Below are 21092 nucleotides of genomic sequence, written 5' to 3' on the forward strand. Positions count from 1 at the left end.
TGGATGGGCACTTGAGGGAAATAAACTAGCAAAGCTACAGGGATAGAGCTGGGAAATAGGACTGACTAGATTGCTCTACAGAGAGCTGGCATGGACTCGATAGGCCAAATGTCCTCTTTCTGTGCCATAATTACTTTATAAGGAGGCTCTTGATACTGTAACATGTGACTTATATTGCATCCCCATAGAGCCACTACATATCCCATGCCACAAGAGGACCACTTAATTTATCATAACACTCTAACAGGACCACATGACTTGTAATACACACTCTTTGAACCATGTGACTTGTCCTAAGGTTGAATAAAGGTATATTATACGTAATAGCCCATAGTGATGGGTAAGATGCCTGTTTAGCTCAGTAACACTCTCAACTTTGGGCTAGAGTTGTGGGTCCAGTACTTGAGGGCTGAATCCATTTGTAAAATATGAAAACTCAGACATCATGTATAATGGATTCACACTGCAAATAACTGATTTAATAAATTGTATAGTATTTGAAAATATAAATGCAAAATCTAGTTAATTAAATGGTTTTCCATTCCTTATCTGTCATTGTTTTAATACATTCTACTGCACTGGTTGTAATGAATCTGATCTAAAAAAGAAAGACTTTCATTTATGTGGTGCCTGTCATTACACCAGGATGTCACAAAGCACCTTGCAACAGATGAGGTACTTTTGAAATGTAGTCACTGTTGTAATGTAGGAAATAATGTAGCCAATTAGCGCACAGCAAGCTCCCACAAACAAGAAGTTGATAATGACCGGATAATCTGTATTTGTGGTGTTAATTAAGGGATGAATATTGGCCAGGACACCAGGGAAAATTCATTCCCCTGCCCTTCTTCAAAATAGTGACCACGGGATCTTTTACACTGCCTGAGAGAGCACCTTGTGTCTTCCCCATCACACATGGGTGTGCCATGAACTAGAAAACACCTCAGCCTGAGGATACTTGCACATCACACATCCTTTGCTAGCAGGAGACTTGAAAGTAGTGCACAGAAATATTTTTATCAGGTGAATTTCTGACGGTCCCAACAAAATACCAAATAGGCTTCCTGGTATCCCCCATCTCTGTCTCAGCTCACTTGCTGCTGAAACCCTCACCCCTGCATTTTTTCCCTCAAGACTCAACTATTCCAACATTCAGTTTCCTATCTTCCATCCTCCCGTAACTTTCAGCTCATCCGAAACCCTGCTGCCTGTGTCCTAACAGGTGGCGGAGCAAGAGGAGAGAGGCCACCGAGAAAAAAAGCAAAAAATAAAAGCTCCAACTTTCCTGGTGTAATAAAGTAGATAGGATATAGCTTCACTCTCTTCGGTAGCTTTGACTAGCCAGCCCCTCGATTGGACTGGATCACTGTGAGGTTTACAGAACGCTGTGATTTTGATTGTGCTTTGAAACCTGAGGAATGAGAAAATCTTAACGCGACTGAATGAGGAGAAATGATTTGTTGATGGGAAGATTGCTGAGGAGCTCTGATAGAAGAGTCTCTGCTGGCTGCGGCCATGCATCATCCAGTGATTATTAGTTACTGATTAAACAATTACTCCCATATTAACAGCTTCCTCTGATTCCTATTGGTAATAGTTTACCGATGTGGTTGGGACCAATATGGGATCATTACAGTTCGGTTGGCTGCCTCCTCTTCCCAGAGTTTATGTACATTTTTTTTTAAATTTCTTGATGGGATGTGGGCTTCACTGGCTGGACCAACATTTATTGCCCATCCCTAGCTGCCATTGAGAAGGTGGTGGTGAGCTGCCGCCTTGAACCGCTGCAGTCCATGTGGTGTAGGTACACCCACAGTGCTGTTAGGGAGGGAGTTCCAGGATTTTGAACCAGCGACAGTGAAGGAACGGCGATATATTTCCAAGTCAGGATGGTGAGTGGCTTGGAGGGGAACTTCCAGGTGGTGGCGTTCCCATCTATCTGCTGGCCTTGTCCTTCTAGATGGAAGGGGTCATGGGTTTGGAAGGTGCTGCCTAAGGAGCCTTAGTGAATTTCTGCAGTGCATACCTACATAATTACATAAAAGATACAGTACAAATCAGTCCATTCCAGTGTTTGTGATCCACTCGAGCCTCCTCCTATTTTTCCTGATCTAAGTCGCTCATCGTAACCCTCTATTCCCTTCTCCCTCATGTTTGTTTAGCTTCTCCTTAAATGTATTTATACTATTCGCTTCAACCACTCCCTGTGGCAGCGAGTTCCACATTCCCACCGCTCTGAGTAAACAAATATCTTCTGAATTCCCTGTATAATTTCTTGGTGCCTAATTTATAACAATTGCATTTAGTTTTGCTCTTCCCCACAAGTGGAAACATTCTCCGGGTCTAGTCTATCAAAACATTACTTAATTTAAAAGATCGCTATGAGGTCACCCTCACTCCCGCACCCCACCCCACCCCCAACCCCGCTCCCCCCTGTCCCCTGCCCCCATCAGCCTTCTCTTTTCAAGAGAGGAGAGACCATGGCCTGTTCATCTTTCCCTGGTAGGTAAACCTTGTAGTTCTGGTCTCACCCTTGTAAATTTTTGAATAGCTTTTCCAGCGCCTATATTTCCTTTCTCTAATATGGTGACCAGACTGTAAACGATGCTCCAGGATTAATCAAACCAACGTTCAATACAATTCAGTATAACTTCTCTACTTTTCATTTCTATCCCTCTAGGAATAATCTAGGTTATTTTTTTTTGACGAACCCAGGAGATTGACGGGCAGGCAAAGGTTAATTGGTTTGCCCCACACTCCAGACAGGTGGAGCATTGTGACCAGACACTTCCCACAGCCATGTAACCTCCTGGGGAGGGCATATTCATTACTAGGCTCAACAATCATGAGTGACTGCTTATGTCACCACGCTCCCACCCACCCACCCCCCCCCACCTCCCAATTATTGCCTTCCCTGTCCAGCCTAGGGCCGGCTCTGAGGGTTCAAATTGGAGGTTGCACATTTTTTGCCTGTCCAAGTCAAAATGGCCAAGGATGAGGAGGAAGAGAGAAATTCCCTCTTCAAAATGAGCTGGGAATATTTTATCTTCTGGGTGTTTCAACTTCAGTTCAGTGAAATTCTGGGGCAAATAGACAACCCTAACCTTTTGAAGACAGAGGCACCAATCGCGCATTGAAATGCTCGAAATGCCAATAAACACTCACTCCCTTAAACAAAATTGATGACAGCACAAATCCATCCAAGAAATCAGAGGTAGGGAATCCCAGAAACTTTGCTATAACATATTCATTTTACTTGAGGTTTTAAAATGAATCCTCTGGCTTTGGTCAAAACAACCAAACGTTTATTGCTCGAAGAAAACTAATTTTCACAGTTATGGGGAAAATGGCTGCAGTGTGGGCCTAAATTGGACAGTACTTCCAAAAAGCCAGCACAGGCTTCATGGATTGAATGGCCTCCTTTTGTGTTGTTTGATTCCATGATTCTAAATAGACCTCTCAAACTATGACCATCATATTAACAGCTGGACCTAGTAAAGTGAGGCAGTCTTGTCATGCAGCGGGTAGTATCCCTGACTCTGAGCCAGGAGCTCTGTGTTCAAGTCCCACTCCAGGACCTGATGGCCAAGGAAGATGTGTTCATAGCGTGGTCAAACTGGTAGAGGATCAACCTACAGATCAAAATGGCAGGCGATAAGAGCAGGAGAGATTCCTGGCCAATCATGTGATGGAAAGAGCCTTGGAGCCTCTACGATCTCCATCCATAGCTCCAGACTACAACATGCATGTTGCCACAGCAACTCAGACTCCCTGAGTGAACTGTAACACATCATTACCTAACAAAGCAACCGATCACTCTTCATCAGCCATCCTATACATGTTTTTTTGCCTCCTGTTATGATCCTTGGCCAGATCCCCAAGTTGTTAGTAAGATGCAGTTAGGGAGCAATAACGTTTTGTTTAAAGTAGACAAAGTTTGAGATTTAAGATACTTGCTCAGCGAATGAAGCCATAAGATTCCATGGATTTTGAACAAATAAAAATAAACTTTTACAAGGTCCGAAAGAAAAAAACAATTTATCTTAGACTCTAACATCCAGGGTATGTATGAGGCACGTGTGAATTAACAAGCCAACGGTGGTCAAACACACCACACTATACAATAAATGGCAGGTGTGACCAAGTCAGGGTCCATGGATTTCTCAACAACCCACCCAGATATCATTAAACACTGTGAGACAACCAATCTCTCTGAAACTTTCTCTTCCATGAGGAATTCCAGTCTTCACCTTCGAAGATCTAACCTGGGAATTCTCTTCAAGTGTCGCTCCAACTTGGATGTCATCAACAATGGCCCACATTGCAGGGTTTCAATCTTGTCTCCCGAGATTCTGTTCTCCTGAATTCCCAAGTATACACTCGAGCACCAACTCACAAGAATAATTTCAGATCTTCGGCCGCACTGAGCAGAACACTACTTCTTCAAAGTGGGTAGCTCTACCCCAGTGGCCGGCAGCATGGAGTCACCAACCTTCGGCTGCCCTCTTGAATCTTCAGGGCTCCTTCTGAGCCCTCTTCACTTAAAGTCTGCTACCTGCAGCCCTTTTCCAATTTGGAGCCTTTTTTCTCTGCTCCTTTGTTTTTAGCTGAACTGGGACCTCTTCCTGCCCCTGTCCCTTATTTGGGTCTCTTCTTTAGGAGCCTCTCCCTATCCCCTCTCCCTTTGGGACCTGTCCCTGGCCCCTCTCCCCTGTGCCCTGCCTGGGACTCTCGATGGTGCTTTGCTCCTGGTCACCTGACCTAGCTTTTCACGTGGTTATTCTTCCCGCACAGGCATGCTGGGCCCAAACAATGTGAAAATGCCGATCTGCGCACATGCAGCTCACTCCTGGTCTGTGCACGTGCAGCTCACTCCTGGTCTGCGCACGTGCAGCTCACTCCTGGTCTGCGCATGTGCAAAAGCTCTGAGGTCTGTTGGGAGTAAAAGTTCTCGACCTCCACCCTCAGGATAAGTCTGGTTTTCAGAGCACTCCGTACCCTCTCTTGTGAGCTGGAGACAGGTTGAAAGAGGTGAACTAACCCTATTGAAGCAACGGCACCGAATATTTAAATGAAAGCAAAATACTGCGGATGCTGGAAATCTGAAATAAAAACAGGAAACACTCAGCAGGTCTGGCAGCATCTGTGGGGAGAGAAACAGGGTTAACCTTTCAAGTTCTCTTCTTCAGAGCTAATGAGAAATTCCCACCTCTTGTTCCCTCTCCCTCCACAGACGCCGCCAGGCCTGGTGTGAGTTTTTCCAGCATTTTTAATGTTTTTATTTCACCAAATATTTACCGAGATTCCCTTATCCTGGTGACCTCTGCAAAAAAGAAATTCCGTGGAATTTTAGACAATTGCCCCTCTGAGCTACCCACAGCTGTAGCGGTGCTAAGGAGCCAGCTGTGGCTCAGGGAGTAGACTGTCACTTCTAAGTCAGAAGGCTGTGGGTTCAAAGTGCACTCCAGGGACTCGAGCTAAACAATCCAGACTGACTCTTATATTGTAATACTGAGGGAGTGCCGCACTGCGGGAGTTGCTGTCCTTCAGGTGTTAAACTGATACGCTGTCCCTTCTGTGAGTTGGATGTAAAAGATCCTGTGGCACTATTTTGAAGAGGAAGACACCATCTATTCCTAATATAGTCAGCGAACATTGATTTTCCTTATTGCCCTGGGCTGCCTTTCAGCTGTGTCTGACCTGCTTAACTCTATTTTCTTAGCATTCTAGAACTTAACTTGAACTGTTTCACTGTGAGAAGGAAACATACTTTCTTCAGGAAACCAAACGTATTTATAGAAATAATCAACGTGTGTGACCCCCCCCCCACCCCCCCCCCCCTGGTAAGAAGAGCTCTGGGCCCCCACTATCCCTGACTTTCAATCCCCATCCTTGGTTGAGCTCAGTGAATAAAGTTGTCAATCCTCGGCCCCAACACTAGAGGGAGCTGGTTGTCCCCCTCGGGCAGGGAGACCTCAGTCAGGCTTCAAAAGGCTCACAGGGCAGCATTGGGAGCAGCCAGAGAGAGACACTGCACCAGAGAGACACTGCACCAGAGAGACACTGCACCCTCAAACCACCAGCGGAAGAAGGAGTCGCATCGAACCGCAAAAGCAACTAGGGAAGGATGTCAAGGGCTTGGAGGGGGTGCGGAGGAGATTTACTAAAATGGCGCCGGGGATGAGGGGCTCCAGTTATGTGGAGAGACTGAAGAAAGTAGCTGAGGCCAAAACATTGTATGTTTTCAGGAAGGAGTTAGATGTAGCTCTTGGGGCGAAAGGGATCAAAGGATATGGGGAGAAAGCGGGGGCAGGGCTATTGAGTTGGATGATCAGCCGTGATCGTAATGAATGGCGGAGCAGGCTCGAAGGGCCGAATGGCCTACTCCTGCTCCTAGTTTCTATGTAAGCTGGGACTGTAGAGAGTAGAGAAGGTTAAAAGGCGATTTAACCGAGGACTGAGGATTTTTGATAGACTGCATAGGGAGAAACTGGCAGAATTATTACACTTAACGTGATTGGCAAAAGAACTAGAAGTGACATAAGGGGGAAAAATTATGCAGTGATTTGTGATCTGGAATGCACTGCCTGAAAGGATACTGGCAGCAGATTCCATCAACAGCTTCTAAAGAGAATTGGATAAATATTTAAAGGGAAATTTGCACTGTTATGGGGAAAGAGCAGAAGAATGAGACCAATTGTATAGCTCTTTTCAAAAAGCCAGCACAGACATGACTGGCCTCCTTCTGTGCTGTGTCATTCTGTAATTCTGGGAATGCTTAAACCAAAGCACTCAAATCTAGAACACAGAATGTTGCAACTATTGGACTATTAGTGATGGAGACTCTCTTAAAATCACAAGATATAATCTAGATTTACACATTACATAGAATTTAACAGCTCAGAGACAGGCCATTTGGCCCAAATCAAGGCTGATACTGAGCGAGTGCTACACTGTCGGAGGTGCCATCTTTCACATGAGCTGTTAAACCAATTCTGTCTGCCCTCTCAAGGTGGGTGTGAAAGGTTCCACAAGGCTATTTCGAAGAAGAACAGGGCAGTTATCCCTGGTGTCCCTGGTCAGTGTTCATCTCTTGACTAACATCATTATAGCAGATTATCTGGTCATGATTACATTGTTGTTTGGGGGAGTTTGCTGGGTGCAAATTGGCTGCCGTGTTTCTGTGCCAATTTTTATTTTCCCCATGAGACTCCTCCCACCCCTCTTCATCTCACCCCATCAACATGATTCTTCTGTTCTCTTCTCCCTCATGTGGTTATCTACAGCTTCCCCTAAAGTACATGTATGCTGTTCACCTCAACCACTCCCTGAGGTAATGAGTTCCACATTCTCCCCACTCTCTGGGTAAAGAAGTTTCTCCTGAATTCCCCAATTGGGTTTATCAGTGACTATCTCATATTTATAGACCCTTGTTTTGGTTAGGCCCACAAGCAGAAACAGTTTCTCTATATCCATCCCATCAAACCCTTTTGTACTCTTAAAGACTTCTGTCGAGTCACAGAATTGCAGAATGGTCATGGTGTGGAAGGAGGCCATTCAGCCCATCATGTCTGTACAGGCTCTCTGAATGAGCATTATGACCTAGTGCCATTACCCTGCCTTTTCCCCCGTATCCTTGCACATTGTTTCTACTCAAATAATTATCTAATACCCTCTTGAATGCCTCGATTGAACCTGCCTCCACCACACTTCCAGGCCGTGCATTCCAGACCCGAACCACTCGTTGTGTGAAAAAGTTTTATCCCATGTCACATTTGCAAATCTCTTTAAATCTGTCACCCCAAGCCTTTCTAATATTTTTAAGGCTCTGTGTAGAAATATAGTTATTCGCACAGAATGACAAAAAAAACACAGACCGACAGAGCAAGGTGGCTTTGTCCCGTTCAAATCTGAAACAGTGGCATACCAGCCCACGATTTGAGTGAGTATTTTGCGAGAGTCTAGAACAGTGTTAGCGAAAGAAAGAACTTGCATTTCTGTAGCGCCTTTCATCACCTCAGAACTCCCAAAATGCATTACAGCCAATGAAGTACTTTTGAAGCATTGTCACCGCTGTGATGTAGGAAACATGGCAGCCAATTTGTGCACAGCAAGATCCCACAAACAACAATGTGATAATGACCAGATAATCTGCTGCAGTGATGTTAGTCAAGGGGTGAACATTGGCCGGGGACACCAGGGATAACTCCACGCTCTTCTTCGAATTAACGGCATGGGACACTTCACGTCCACCTTGAGAGGGCAGACAGAGTTGGTTTAACAGCTGATGTGAAAGATGGCACCTCTGACAGTGCAGCACTCCCTCAGTGTCAGCCTTGATTTTGTGCTCGCGTTTCTGTCGTTGGCAGCGGCAGCCTCTCCGAATCGAGGATGACGTCCGTATGGCTTGGTGAAAATTCAGGTGACTGAGGAGCCCAACGCTGGACCCACATGTTCTTCGGCAGTGGGGCAGGTGGGGGAGGGGGGACATTGTTACGCAGGGGAGTGGAAATCGCAGCCCCGGGTTGGCTTCCTTCTCCCTCTGCCGCCTCCTTCCGTCTCACTGTCGAGTCGCTGAGCCTCCGAGTGGCTTGTGCCTTGATGGACCGGGTGGTGCCATGCTGGGCAATGGGCAGCATTCTCCTCTCAGTCAGTGCAGTTAATGCCTCCGTGCTTTAGGGCGACCTTGAGCGTATCCTTGTACCTTTTCCTTTTGCCACCCTTTGAGTGTTGGCCAATGGAGAGCTGGGAGAAGAGAAACTACCGAGAGAGGAGGTTTTCGGGGATCTGGATGCAATGGCCCATCCAGCGGAGTTGGTTCGGTAGGAGCAGGGCTTCAATGCTAGTAGACGCAGCTTCATGGAGGACGCTCGCGTTAGCCCGACCATCCTCCCCATTCATCCCCACGATTTGACACAGGCACCGCTGAGGGAAGCTCTCAAGGATCTTAATGTGGCGTCGGTAGACAGTCCATGTTTCACTGCAGTAGAGGAGGGTGGTCAACACAACAGCCTTATAAACCTGAACCTTTGTTGACTTCCGCAGGTCCCTGTTGTCAAAGACACGTTGGTGCAGCTTGAAGAAGGCACCGCTGGCACAGTTGACTTGGTGTTGGACTTCCTCATCGATGGTAGCTGCCAGCGTGGTCGATCTCTGCGGGTATATGCTATCGGGCACACACGCTTTGTTGGTTCTGTACATTTCTGTATTGGGGCTCGAACCCACAACCGACTGACTCAGAGTTGAGAACAAGACTCACTAATCCATGGTGGACACCTTCCCTTTTCTGAAATAGGGTCAGGAACCTGGGTTTTTTTGGTGCCCGGTTTGCAAGCAAGAGAAACATTAAATAACGGAAGGGACAATAGATTGGGAATGTAGAGCTTCTTCAAAGTTTCTAAACTCAGCCATCAAGCTCAAGCTGATTTTTATCTGCTAGTTTATCCAAGTTGAATTTTGTAGCCTGGAGCTTGGAAAGCATTGTTGTTAGTGACGCTATCTCATCGACAGATAATCTGAAAACAGGACTTTGAGATCTGTCAGTATCAGCAGCTGGGGAGCTGGGGGAGAACTGCACTGTCAGAGGGTCAGTACTGAGGGAGTGCTGCACTGTCAGAGGGTCAGTACTGAGGGAGAACTGCACTGTCAGAGGGTCAGTACTGAGGGAGTGCTGCACTGTCAGAGGGTCAGTACTGAGGGAGTGCTGCACTGTCAGAGGGTCAGTACTGAGGGAGAGCTGCACTGTCAGAGGGTCAGTACTGAGGGAGTGCTGCACTGTCAGAGGGTCAGTACTGAGGGAGTGCTGCACTGTCAGAGGGTCAGTACTGAGGGAGTGCTGCACTGTCAGAGGGTCAGTACTGAGGGAGTGCTGCACTGTCAGAGGGTCAGTACTGAGGGAGTGCTGCACTGTCAGAGGGTCAGTACTGAGGGAGTGCTGCACTGTCAGAGGGTCAGTACTGAGGGAGTGCTGCACTGTCAGAGGGTCAGTACTGAGGGAGTGCTGCATTGTCAGAGGGTCAGTACTGAGGGAGCGCTGCACTGTCGGAGGGTCAGTACTGAGGGAGTGATCCATTACCTGTGCTGTGCTTCCTTAAGTGACACATTTAAGTGAGGTTTTCCTACCATCTTGGTGGTAGGTATGATCCCATGGCACAGTTTAAGGAGTCGGGAGTTCTGTTATTTTAGCCAATATGCTCCCCTCAACTGATTCACTGCAGGAACTCAACAAGGCTCCTTCGACAGCACCTCCAAAACCGATGACCACTACCATCTAGAATATCAAGGGCAGCAGATACATGGGAACACCACCACCTGGAAGTTCCCTTCCAAGCCATTCACCATCCTGACTTGGAAATATATCGCCGTTCCTTCACTGTCGCTGGGTCAAAATCCTGGAACTCCCTCCCTAACTGTACTGTGGGTGTACCTACACCACATGGACTGCAGTACTTCAAGACGACAGCTCACCAGCACCTTCTCAAGGGCAATTCGGGATGGGCAATAAATGCTGGCCCAGTCAGTGAAGCCCATGTCTCATGAATTAATTTTAAAAGCTACAAATAATGCAGATAAAAGAATCAATTAGCTGCTTGTTGTTTGTTGCACCTTGCTCTGTGTATCACGGTCACACTCTTTGCTCACAGCACAATATGAGGCACACATCAATGACTAAAATGCATTGCGGCATTCCTGAAATTTTCTGCATAAAAATTTTTTTAATCCACCCAATCCCCCCTCCCCCACAACTCCTAGCTTTACAAAATCATTGAAAGTATTTCACCTCCCTGCTGATTCACTGAATATTATTTTGTTAGGATACATCTTAGCTGCCTGCATAATTGAGAAGATTGTCTGGTTGGTAATAGTCCAAATTGATTAAAAACTAGGAGGCACTCAGAAGGGGGAAATCACTTGGAGATATAATAATATCCCCAAGATGCAAGAGTTTGAATGTTGTTAAGAAAAATACTGTCTTATCTCATGAATTATACTTTATTTAATTGGTTCTCTTCTCACACCTACACCAAAGCAAACACATTGGGTCGGAATTTGAGGAAGAAATAATGGTGTGTGATCGACACACACTGTTATTAATATGCAAATCAGCCCATGAGGGATGAATTGCAAATTCTCACAGGTTGCTGTTCCACCTTCATTGTTTGTGGAAACGGTATCTCAAACTCAACCCCCCTCTCAGTTTCTTGAAGTTACTGATTTTCCCATTAATTGTCCATTAAACACGCTACAGAAAGTTAATTCTAGTAATTAACAACGTGAGTACCCTTTTAACAACATGATAATTGTTAATGACTGCTCAGCGACCTCTCTAGCCAAGAAAGTGAACAATTACAAGTATTGAGTCTCATTCCTTCAGGTAGTGAATTGTTGGGGATTTTTAAAAATGTCAAATTTTAAATGTCCTCTGCCGTTTCCTTCCTGTTTCTTTTTTCTCCTCTTAATACAATTTTTCTTTTTCTCTCTTCCTGTACCTGATTATATTCTAATTCACCCATGTTGATCCACCCCCTCAGTTCTTCCTTTCTCAACCCTTTAATCTCGTTGTTTCAGGTGATGGACTGTCGAGTCCCCTCATACACTCATGGCCCGATTCCCATCATCATCTCACACTTCCAGCAAACAGCAGGGCAAAATATTTCTGAACTGAAAGGTAGAGGTAAATGTCTAACAGGTCTCATCACAATTCAGCACATTGACTCTCTATAATCATCTGTGACAATCACATATCACCGGACTAATGAATTTGCAGAATATTCCCGCTTTTTATTACACTCTTAATATTTCTTGAACCACTTGCGCAGAGATTAATCAATGTTTTTTTTTTAAAAGTTGTGTTTAAAGAGCTGACAATTGAAACTCTGGGCCCCATTCTATCTCGTACGCCTGCCTGTAGAGGGTGTCAGGGACTGGAGATTGGAGTTGCCTGTTTAAGAGGCTGTACTGCTGATTGCTGATGGTGTGGATGAGGCAGCTGATTGTGTTTCTTTGTCTTCCTCGCTTACCAACAGTTGTTGACCTGGCATGTTTGAAGAAACTGATACAAACACGGTTGGCATAACCTGTGTGCCCTGTACCCAGCTGATAGGGCAAAGAGGGCTGACATTCAGCCCTGTCTGTTTAAGAGATCAGAGAAGCATAGCCAGTTTAAGAGGCAGTGCCTGCTGATGGTTGCTGAGATGGATGGGTTTGGCCGGTAGGCGGTCTGTGTGGTTCTGTTAGCCCAGTTACTGAGGGAGGGAGAGAGTAGGAGGAAGGATGGATTTCAACGTGAAGAAACTGGCCTCTGATGCAGGAGTTTTCTTCACTCGGGCTGTCCAGGTGAGGATTTGTCCATCCATCTCCTTCTCCCAGCTTAACTGGTGTAAGAGTAAATTCAGAGGGGTTTGTTCTGAGGCCTTGCATGCAAGAGAGACAGAAGAGAGAGAGAGAAAGAAAGCGAGGTGAGGGACAGACAGTGTACACAGCTCAGAGTGAGGGTGACTGCTTACAGTTCTCAATAGGAACCCAGAGACTCAGACATATAGACAGATGCAGGTAAAAGACTAAGGTGCAGACCCAGAAACAGATGCAGACCCAGAGACAGACCCAGAGACACGGGCGCAGACCCGGAGACACGGGCGCAGACCCGGAGACAGACCCAAAGACAGACCCAGAGACTCGGGCGCAGACCCAGAGACAGACCCAGAGACTCGGGCGCAGACCCAGAGACTCGAGCGCAGACCCAGAGACTCGGGCGCAGACCCAGAGACAGACGCAGAGACTCGGGCGCAGACCCAGAGACAGACGCAGAGACTCGGGCGCAGACCCAGAGACTCGGGCGCAGACCCAGAGACTCGGGCCCAGACCCAGAGACACGGGCACAGACCCAGAGACTCGGGCGCAGACCCAGAGACAGACCCAGAGACTCGGGCGCAGACCCAGAGACAGACCCAGAGACTCGGGCACAGACCCAGAGACACGGGCACAGACCCAGAGACACGGGCGCAGACCCAGAGACTCGGGCGCAGACCCAGAGACTCGGGCGCAGACCCAGAGACTCGGGCGCAGACCCAGAGACTCGGGCGCAGACCCAGAGACAGACCCAGAGACTCGGGCACAGACCCAGAGACTCGGGCGCAGACACAGAGACTCAGGCGCAGACCCAGAGACTCAGGCGCAGACCCAGAGACTCAGGCGCAGACCCAGAAACTCGAGCACAGACCCAGAGACTCAGGCACAGACCCAGAGACTCGGGTACAGACCCAGAGACAGACCCAGAGACTTGGGCGCAGACCCAGAGACACGGGTACAGACCCAGAGACAGACCCAGAGACTCGGGCTCAGATGCAGAGACTCGGGCACAGACCGAGACAGATGCAGACCCAGAGTCTCGGGCGCAGACCCAGAGACAGACTCAGAGACTCGGGCGCAGACCCAGAGACTCAGGCGCAGACCCAGAGACAGACCCAGAGACTCGGGCACAGACCCAGAGACAGACCCAGAGACTCAGGCGCAGACCCAGAGACAGACTCAGAGACTCGGGCGCAGACCCAGAGACTCGGGCGCAGACCCAGAGACTCGGGCGCAGACCCAGAGACTCGGGCGCAGACCCAGAGACTCGGGCGCAGACCCAGAGACAGACCCAGAGACTCGGGCGCAGACGCAGAGACTCGGGCGCAGAGGCAGAGACTCGGGCACAGACCCAGAGACTGACGCAGAGACTCAGGCGCAGACCCAGAGACTCGGGCGGAGACCCAGAGACAGACCCAGAGACTCGAGCGCAGACCCAGAGACAGACCCAGAGACTCGGGTGCAGACCCAGAGACAGACCCAGAGACTCGGGCGCAGACCCAGAGACAGACGCAGAGACTCGGGCGCAGACCCAGAGACTCGGGCGCAGACCCAGAGACAGACGCAGAGACTCGGGCGCAGACCCAGAGACAGACCCAGAGACTCGGGCGCAGACCCAGAGACAGACCCAGAGACTCGGGCGCAGACCCAGAGACAGACGCAGAGACTCGGGCGCAGACCCAGAGACTCGGGCGCAGACCCAGAGACAGACCCAGAGACTCGGGCGCAGACCCAGAGACTCGGGCGCAGACCCAGAGACTCGGGCGCAGACCCAGAGACTCGGGCGCAGACCCAGAGACTCGGGCGCAGACCCAGAGACTCTGGCGCAGACCCAGAGACAGACCCAGAGACAGACGCAGAGACTCGGGTGCAGACCCAGAGACTCGGGTGCAGACCCAGAGACTCAGGCACAGGCGCAGAGACTCGGGCACAGGCGCAGAGACTCGGGCGCAGACCCAGAGACTGACGCAGAGACTCGGGCGCAGAGACTCGAGCGCAGATGCAGAGACTCGGGCGCAGACCCAGAGACAGATGCAGACCCAGAGACTCGGGCACAGACCCAGAGACAGAAATGTTAAGATAATAGAATCAGACACAGACCCAGAGACAGACGCAGACCAGAACCCCTCCACTATAAGATCCCACCAGCTCAGACAAAGAATCCTCGTGCACTTTAATGCAGTGTGAATAAAAATAACACTTGGGAAACCAGCTAGCTGAAAAGATTTTCCTGCAGGTAGTTTACTAATATTAATTAAAATATAAAACTTGAGGGGAGGGTAGATAGATACAGTCGCCAGCATCTGTGTGTAACTTTGGGGAGGAGCTGTAAGCTTGTCGACTGAGTTCTGTCACAAAATTATTCTTTTATTTGAAGAAGTTTTTTAATTATATACCCAACCCCTGACATTGTGAGCTCGTTCTGTGTCTGTTTAAACTCTGGGCTGCTAGCTCCAACTCTTTACAATTATATATGTCTGATAATCTTCCCCCTCGGGACAGATTGGTACGGGTTCCGTTGGGAGTTTAATATTTTGACCAAAATTACACCTTGTCAACTTGTGGACTTACAAACAGCCTCTTTACCGAAATCATTGGCGCTTGTGTGTTGTTTGGCGTTCTAGAATATTATAATCTTGCGCCGTTTATGAATAACAGTGGGAGAGAGAAAGAGGAATTAGAATCACAGGATGGTTACAACACAGGAGGAGGCCCTTCAGCCCGTCATGTTGCTGCTGGCTCTCTGCACGAGCAACTCACCTCGTCCTACTCCTCCGCCTCCCCCCCACCCCCCAAAGGCCCTGCAGGTTTTTTTCTCTTAGATAATTATCCAACTGCCTTTGAAAATCTCGACTGACCCTGCCTCCACCACACCCTCTGGCAGTGCATTCCAGATCCTAATCACGCACTGCGAAGGCAAGATTTTACTCATGCCGCTGTTGGTTCTTTAGCCAATCATCTTAAACCAGCAGTGGCTGGAATAAATAGTTGCTGTGGCTACAGTTTGTGCTTTGTCTTGTCGGATGTGCCCTGTAGTGATGAGACATCGGTTTATACCTGACTCCAGAACAGGCGGGGGAACTCTCTGCCAGTGTTGAGCTCCAGTCTGACTGCCTGTTCAAACCGTACTGTTTGAGTCCTGTGCACTGACACAGGGTCAGTGAACACCTCTGTGTATCGTTAAAGAGGGAACCTTGAGGTAGTAACCCACCCAATTTGAAGCCAGTGCTTCATTCAAAGGGAGTGACTCATCAACTGCGACACTCTTGCCACTGAGTCCTGAAAGTCATGGGTTCAAACCCCCGCTCCAGTGATGTAACCTAGGCTGACACTCCAATGCAGCACTGAAGGAGTGCTGCACTGTTGGAGGTGCTGTCCTTGGGATGGGACATTAAACTGAGGTCCCATCTGCCCTCTGAGGGGCACGTAAAGGATCCCATGGCTACTACTTTGAAGAAGAGCAGGGGAGTTCTCACAGGTGCCCTGGCCAATATTTATCCCTCAACCAACATCACTTTAAAAAAAACACAGATTATTTGGTTATACGAGCAACGAATTAGGGAACCCTCTGAGAGAAAAAATTTCTCCTCATCCCTGTCCGAAATGGGTGACCCCTTATTTTTAAACAGTGACCCCTAGTCCTAGATTCTCCCACAAGAGGAAATGTCCTCTCCACATCCACCTGGTCACGACATAATTGTGGCTTGTGGGATCTTGCTGTGCATGGATCAGCTGCTGCGTTTCCTACATTACAACAGTGACTTACAATTCAAAATCAGCTCATTGCCTGTAAGGAGCTGTGGGAAAGGTCTGAGGTTGTGAAAGGCGTTATATAAATGCAAGTCCTTGCCACCACCAATAATATGGAATGAGCTTTCTCTTCCCAGTAGGTACCAGTCTCGCGTTGGTCAAGTATTGACCCAGATTCAGCAATCCTGGATAAAGATTTACTGTTTAAATGGAGACTAGCTCCCACTGGGAAATGTTAACTCTGTGCGCTCCTTCCTCCATTCGGTGGGTCAGTGAGGCACTGATGTTTCAGCAGACCAACATGTGACGAGAAAATCAAAACCGTACTTTCCAAGGCTGCGCACGTTCCTCCCTCTCTCTGAGACAGCTGTGTTTAGCTCTGGGAAAAGGCAGCCAGTTAATGGGCAACATCGCGGCCGCACAGTCGTTGGCTCAAAATCCTGGTCCCTAACAGCACTGTGAGTGTACCTACACCACGTGGACTGCAGAGGTTCAAGGCTTCAGCTCACCACCACCTTCTCAAGAGCAATTAGGGACGGGCAATAAATGCTGGCCCAGCCAGCGGCATACCGAGAACAAATTCTTTTTTAAACTGCAATGAATGTGAATCACAACGGAAATAAAATTCAGTAACACCTAGCAATATGTGATCTGAACTGAGGGTTGTGACAGGCATCTTCAAATCCTTCTGTTCAGGAATGATCGCCCACATTCTGAATGGTGAGCATTATGGATTTGGGGCGTGCGTTTTAACCAATAGGGTCCTTTCTTTTTTATTCATTCACGGGATGTGGGCTTCACTGGCTGGGCCAGCATTTATTGCCCTTGAGAAGGAGGTGGTGAGCTGCCTTCTTGAACCGCTGCAGTCCACGTGGTGTAGGTACACCCACAGCGCTGTTAGGGAGTTCCAGGATTTTGACCCAGCGACAGTGAAGGAACGGCGATATATTTCCAAGTCAGGAGGGCGAGTGACTTGGAGGGGAACTTCCAAGTGGTGGTGTTCCCATCTATTTGCTGCCCTTGTCCTTCTAGCTGGTAGTGGTCATGGGTTTGGAAGGTGCTGTTAAAGGAGGCTTGGTGATTTGCTGCAGTGCATCTTGTAGATGGTACACACTGCTGCCACTGTGCGTTGGTGGTGGAGACATTGAGTGTTTAAGTTGGTGGATGGGGTGCTGATCAAGCGAGCTGCTTTGTTCTGGATGGTGTCAAGCTTCTTGAGTGTTGTTGAGCTGCCCACATGACCTGCTCTTGTAGCTACAGTACTTATATGGCTGGTCCAGTTCAGTTTCTGGTCAATGGTAACCCCCTGGATGCTGATAGTGGGGGATTCAGCTATGGTAACGCCATTGAATGTCATGGGGCAATGGTTAGATTCTTGTTGGAGATGGTCATTGCCAGGCACTTCTGTGGCATGAATGGTACTTCCCACTTGTCAGCCCAAGCCTGGATATTATCCAGGTCTTGCTGCATTTGGACATGAACTGCTTCTGTATCTGAGGAGTCACGAATGGTGCTGAACATTGTGCAATCACCAGCGAACATCCCCACTTTTGACTTTATGATGGAGGGAAGGTCATTGATGAAGCAGCTGAAGATGGTTGGGCCTAGTACACCACCCTGAGGAACTCCAGCGGTGATGTTTGTTCGTATGTCCTGGGCCTGAGATGATTGACCTCCAAAAATCACCACCATTCCCGTCCTTTACTGCCGCCACTCCCCCACCTTCCCCATCCCCCATGGTCAACGCGATTGGTTGTATTCAGCCCGAGGATCTGCCCAATGTGACATTGTGTTTGTTTGAGCAGCGTTGAGATCAGTGCCTTGCGTCTGTTCATGTTAATGGAGTGGGAATGGAATGGAGGGTCTCCACAGCAGAGCACAGTACCACCTGAGCAACCTCCAGTGATTGGCTCAGCTAGAGATAAGCTATCCCTGTATTGGTGGAAGGGACAATGTGTGGCAGCCCTAAATTATCCTAAACTACAAAGGTGATTGGTTGAGAACTGACATTGTATACATCGTGTGATGGCATTGTTTGTCCAAATTGTGGTCTGTGGAGCCCTGGGTAGCAGGGCATAGGGGGTATATGTGACTGGGTATCTGGGTGAGGGTGGTATATATGGTCCTGGGTATCAGGGTGAAGGGGGTATTTGGTCCTCATAGTGAAGGGGTATTTGTGATCCTCTGGGTATCTGATCTGTGAAGGGTCCCTTATCCCTCACTTGTTGTTTCCTGCTGCGTATGTTTGAGAGGCTGGCTAGTCTGAAGAGACTTGTTCCAGGCAGTGGTGGATCAATCTTAAATAAAGAAGGGTGAGGCCTTTCCAAATCAACAACATGACAGACTCTTCCTGTGGAGCAACATTAACTGAGCCCATTGTACAATCTCTGCTTTAACCCCGCCAAGTGCACGATGTGCTGTTGGAATCTTCAGCCGCAGGCTCCTGTACACTTCATCCTTTTTAGGAATCCTGATTTTTATTTTGTCCCCCCTCCTGATCATTGACACGGTGGAGGTGACGAGTCAGATGTGTCTGTGTGTAATCCAATCTCCCACTGTCCTGTAAAGCAAACAGGCAGCCTCCCAGGAAGTGGAGAGCAGACGGCTCTGTTACACCTTCTGTAGCTCCTCCGTTTTGAAGAGGTTGCTGTGCTGGCAATCCCTCTCTGTGCAAAAAAAAAATTATCAAGCAGTAATATAATTTTTTTAAAATTCATTCATAGGATGTCTGCGTTGCTGGCTGGACCAGCATTTATTGCCCACCCCTAATTGCCCCTTGAGAAGGTGGTGGTGAGCTGCCTTCTTGAACTGCTGCAGTCCATCTGACATAGGTACATCCACCGTGCTGTTAGGGAGGGATTTCCTATCTGTTGTTACTTGGCGTGGGAAAGTCTTGCATTTGTATAGCACCTTTCATGGCCTTGGGACATTCCAAATTGTTTCACATCCAATGAAATACTTTTTGAAGCACAGTCATCGTTGTAATGCAAGAAACAGTGCAGCTAATTTGCACACAGCAAGATCCCACAAACAGCACTGTGATAATTACCAGATAATATGTTGGTTGAGGGAGAAATATCAGTCAACAGTGGGGCAATCTTGCTGCTCTTCCTTGAGATAATGAATATGGGATTCTTTACATCTCTACCTGAGAGGGCCAGGCAAATTCTCGGTCTCATCCGAAGGACTGCGCCTCTGACAGTGCAGCATTCCCTCAGTGCTGCGCTGGGAGTGTCAGCCAGGTAATAACCCAGGGTAATGATCTGGGGACCTGGGTTCGAATCCCACCATGGCAAATGGTGACATTTGAATTCAATAAAAATCTGGAATTAAAAGCCTGATAATGACCATGAAACCATTGCCGACTGTCAGAAAAAACCCATCTGGTTCACTAATGTCCTTTAGGGGAGGAAATCTGCCATCCTTACCCGGTCTGGCCTACATGTGACTCCAGACCCACAGCAATGTGGTTGACTCTTAACTGCCCTTGTTGAGAGGGCATTTAGGGATGGGTAATAAATGCTGGCCTAGCCAGTGGCTCCCACATCCCGTGAATGAACAACTTTTTTTTAGAAAAACTTGGATTTTGAGCTCGGGTCTCTGGAGTGGGACTGAGCTTTTGACCGAGGTGAGAGAGCTGCCCACTGAGGCCCAGGCTGACACTGATGCAGGCTGGCACCATCGTCAAATCTATTAACGGGGGACGGGTAAACAGATCATTTAAAGGACAGTATCATCTACAAAACCATAACCTCAACTGCTGGGATCCTAAAATATAAATCGCCTTGTCGGTGTTATATTTTGAAATGATTTTTTTTCCCTCCGTCAGTAAATAGAGGGGAAAGTCAATCTTTTCCTGTTGGTATCGAGGTGCAGCCAGGACTTTACAAGCGGCTGCCAACCTACAGAAGTGCAATTGCACTCTAACTTATCTAACAAGAACACAAGAAAATGGGAGCAGGAGTAGACCATTCGGCCCATCGAGCCTGCTCCGCCATTCAATACGATCATGGCTGATCTTGGGCTTCAAACTCCATTTTCCTGGCCGCTCCCCATTTCCCTTGCCTATAGTGTTAAGTATTGGGGCTTTAAAGGGACAGGCCATTTGCATACGGCTTCACCTGAGCAGCAGAATAATACATGGAGCTGTACAAGGTATAGTATACCTCGTCTTCAAATGGAGTATCCTATGCTCTTGGTCATTGGTGGTGGTCGTTAGGGCTGTGTCCTGTTTTTGTGATTTGCAGGAAGTCAATGGCAATAAGGGCTCTGCTGTGAAATCTCTGACACATTAGAACAAACCCATATGGTGTGTTGCTCAGGTGTAGCCCCATGAGTTTTCTCCAGCCTCCCTGGTGGGCGGTGAGTAGTAAATAACTTGTTTTTATTTTCTCATTAGTGGGTTGTAACTTGTTCAGCTTAGAGCAGTAGCTTATCTGCCTGTGTTAAGTGGCAGGTTGTGGGGGGAGGGAAGGGATGAGACGCTGAGGAATTCCAGCTTGTTTCACACCTCCCACGCCACCGTCCTGCTTCAGTGTCAAGAATATCCAGGTGGTGGGTTTGATGTGGAGTAAACTTGTCTGCCCACACAACTCTGGGGTGCCTGATGTGAAGCTGCTGGGACAGAAACCGTTTATATATTCAGCCAGACACGTTTAGAATTGGAACTGCACGAGTTGTTAAACATGGAGCCTTCTTTATTTTTTATTCTCTTCCTAGCAGGCTCCCTCTGCTGGTCTCTGTGTGAACGGTAGCCTCAAGTGGACAAAATGCACAATGCAATTTTCAATACACTACACTGGGCATTGTGACGCTTCTGATTTGGCCCCACATCTTGGCTCTGTCTTGAGCAAGTGAGCCTTTTAACTTTGTGATAAATGAAGGGCAGTTCAGTACAGCAAGAGTAAATAGTGACTTGAGGTGAAAGGGCAAGTTTCTAAGCTACTGTATACATCATCCCACCCCAAAATCATCCAGCCACAATCCCCAGCCCT

At 48.0% G+C, this 21092-nt stretch overlaps 1 protein-coding gene across 8 annotated transcripts in view; it reads left to right on the top strand.

The window, feature by feature from the left end:
- The first annotated feature begins 12191 nt into the window (after positions 1-12191).
- LOC144685524 (endophilin-B2-like) overlaps positions 12192-21092 on the top strand; it is a 110633-nt gene continuing 101732 nt past the window's right edge. For all 8 annotated transcript variants that reach the window (XM_078550115.1, XM_078550116.1, XM_078550117.1 and 5 more), the window contains exon 1: positions 12192-12336. In XM_078550115.1, the coding sequence (XP_078406241.1) occupies positions 12274-12336 (63 nt within the window). In that variant the 5' untranslated portion in view covers positions 12192-12273. The remainder of the gene's footprint in view (positions 12337-21092) is intronic.

Source organism: Cetorhinus maximus, chromosome 10 (assembly GCF_964194155.1).
Source record: "Cetorhinus maximus chromosome 10, sCetMax3.hap1.1, whole genome shotgun sequence".
NCBI classification, from domain to species: Eukaryota; Metazoa; Chordata; class Chondrichthyes; order Lamniformes; family Cetorhinidae; genus Cetorhinus; species Cetorhinus maximus.